At 57.0% G+C, this 2828-nt stretch overlaps 1 protein-coding gene across 1 annotated transcript; it reads right to left on the bottom strand.

The window, feature by feature from the left end:
- Positions 1-423: 423 nt before the first annotated feature.
- HTR1A (5-hydroxytryptamine receptor 1A) lies at positions 424-1692 on the bottom strand (the record flags this gene model as incomplete). The annotated part of the gene is made up of 1 exon (XM_079703161.1): positions 424-1692. One exon carries the CDS (start codon positions 1690-1692, stop codon positions 424-426), a length of 1269 nt encoding a protein of 422 aa, XP_079559287.1.
- Positions 1693-2828: the final 1136 nt, after the last annotated feature.

The following is a 2828-nucleotide window of genomic DNA, read 5'->3' as shown; positions in this document are numbered from 1 at the left end:
GAGGCGATCAGGTGGGAGCCTTTAGTGGGCGCGGCGGCTGGGTGTACAGTTTCTTCTTCTGTGTGTATTTTTTGCCTTGAACGGATAAGGCTTAAACTTCCGCCGCGAAGATGTGGGGGCAGAAGAGGGAGAAGGCAATTGCTGGAACCAAAACTGATTCCCAGACCAAAGTTTGAGCCAAGGTCGCCTCTCACAGACTCTAGGAGTTTCCCAGACTCTCTTGCCCCGCGGCCGTAGCCTCTTTGCACGGGGCTCTCTCCTTCCCCGCTGGGAATAGAGGGGAGGGGGAGGGGGAGGGGGTCTGGAAGCAGCGCGCGGAGCAGCTGTGAATGTTAGAGGAAAAGTAGCAAAGGTTTTGATTCCAGAGGACTAGGGGAGGCAGGCTGGGTGGGGTGGGCCTACGCGCCAGCTACTCCCCCATCATCATCGGCGGCAGAACTTGCACTTGATGATCTTCTTAAATGCGTTTTGGAAGTCCTTGTTGAAGTAGGCGTAAATGACAGGGTTGAGCAGAGAGTTGGAGTAGCCCAGCCAGTTGATTATGGCGCCCAACAGGGTGGGCATGTGACAGCTGCTTTCGCAGAAGGGCAGGACCAGGGCCACGATGAAGAAGGGCAACCAGCAGAGGATGAAGGTGCCCATGATGATGCCCAGCGTCTTCACCGTCTTCCTCTCGCGGGCCAGGGCCATCTTACGCTTGGCCTCGGCGTTGCGCTCATTTTTCTTCTCGAAGGAGGCGGGGACGCAGGGGACAGCACCGGCCTCGCTGGGCAGCGGCAGGTGCTCTTTGGAGTTGCCCACCCGGTGCACTTCGATCACCTCCAGGGCGGCTCCTTCTTCGCCCTGCCTCACGGCTCCATTGGCGCACGGAGCCCCTGTTGGCTTGTTCTCCATGCCCTGTCTCCAGTCTTTGTTACCCGGCTCACCATTTACGCTCTTTCTGGGCTGCGGGGCTGGCGACGCCCCAAGGCGGTTGTTGGCTACCTTCTTCTCCTCCTTCTTGACTGTCTTGCGGATGCGGAATCGCGCGGCTCGGAAGATGCGCCCGTAGAGAACCAGCATGAGCAGCAGCGGGATGTAGAAGGCGCCAAAGGTGGAGTAAATAGTGTAGCCATGGTCCTTGCTGATGGTGCACGCGTCGGGGTCCGAGCGGTCTTCCGGGGTACGCCAGCCCAGCATGGGCGGGATGGAGATGAGGAAGCCAATAAGCCAGGTGAGCGAGATGAGTGCAGCTGCGCGCCGGGGCGTCCTCTTGTTCACGTAGTCGATGGGGTCTGTGATGGCCCAGTACCTGTCCAGCGCTATAGCGCACAGGTGCAGGATGGACGAGGTGCAGCACAGCACGTCGAGGGCGATGAACAGGTCACAGGTGACCTGTCCCAGAGTCCACTTGTTGAGCACCTGGTACAACGCGGCCATGGGCAGCACCAGCACCGACACCATGAGGTCTGTGACGGCCAGCGAGCCTATAAGATAGTTCGCCACGTTCTGCAGGGAGCGCTCCAAGGCGATGGCGGCCACCACGCACGCATTGCCCAGCACCGCGCAGAAGATGAGCGTACCCAGCAGCAGAGAGGTGATCACTTGGTAGCTGAAGGTCACGTCGGAGATGCCAGTAGCGTTGGCGCGTGTCCCGAAGGGACCCTGGGACGACGTGGTGTTGTTGCCCTGTAGGGGGCTGAGCACATCCATGCCTGCGCGCCCGACAGGGGAGGGGGAGGGGAGAAAGAGCTGCGCCAGGATCCCCTCGCCCCTCCCCCTGGGGTCTTCCGCCCCTCTTTCCTGGGGAGTTTCAACGGGGGAGGGGATGCAGGGACTCAAGCAGGAAGTTCTTACTGCTCAGGCGAAGGCATCTCCGAGGAGCAGCTAGCTTCTAGGCGCTCCCTGGGCTCTCGTAGTCCAGCGCGCTCAGAGACTCCAGCTGGGAAACGAATTGGCTGGAGAACAGCTCCGGGATCTCCGGGCGGCGGAAAGGTGGCTGGAACATTTGTCTCTCGCTGTCCATTTTATTTTGCCACTGCCTAACTGGCTGCCAGACCCGGAGTCTCCCCACCAGAAAAGAATCTCCAATCTTAGAAGTATCTGGAATAGAGAAACACCGTCCTCCAGAGTCACTCTGTAACCCTCCTCTCCTTGCTTCTCTCCCTCGCTGTCTCCCACTCTCTCCTCTACTCTCTTCTCTTTCTCTTAAGCCTCCTCTCTCTTTCCCTTTCTTTCTCCCACTAGTTTTCCCTTTCAGTCTCCCTCTCCCTTCTCACTTCCCTTTATCTCCCCGGTGTTGCTCCGACAGCCAGTCTCCCTCTCTCCTACGCTAACCCTCCCCTCCCCACACTTCCCCAACCCTGAGTGCCTCTTCCCCCTGGTTCCCCGCCTTCCTCTCCCTCTAGCTCAGCCTCTTTGCGTTCAAATCCCTTTTTGTCGACCGAGACTCAGAACTAGCTTACACACACCCGATCCGCCGGTCAGACCAACATTACAACAAATAACTCCGCCTCCCACCCGGCCAAACTCGAGGGAAAACAAATCTAACCATGTAAATTGCTTCATATTTCTGTCAAATTCTTAAGTAGAGTCAGCATCACAGAGTGGCAATAGGAAATGAGAAAAGGAGACACACGGAGCCTGAATGGGGAGGTGGACAGTCCTGGGTCAGTCTGTAAATTTTTACTAATTCATGGAAAGAAAAGGGAATGTATCTTAGCTTTTTAAAAATCACCCCCGTTTATCATCGCACAGTCCAACCTGTCTCCTTTGGGGAGGATATTGCCTCTGCCTTTTTTTAACCTTGAGGAATTGGGGGAGAAAGTAATTATAAAGAACCGGTCAAA

The sequence above is a fragment of the Hyperoodon ampullatus genome, assembly GCF_949752795.1.
Source record: "Hyperoodon ampullatus genome assembly, chromosome: 4".
Lineage (NCBI taxonomy): Eukaryota > Metazoa > Chordata > Mammalia > Artiodactyla > Ziphiidae > Hyperoodon > Hyperoodon ampullatus.
This window is presented reverse-complemented; position numbering and strand designations above follow the sequence as displayed.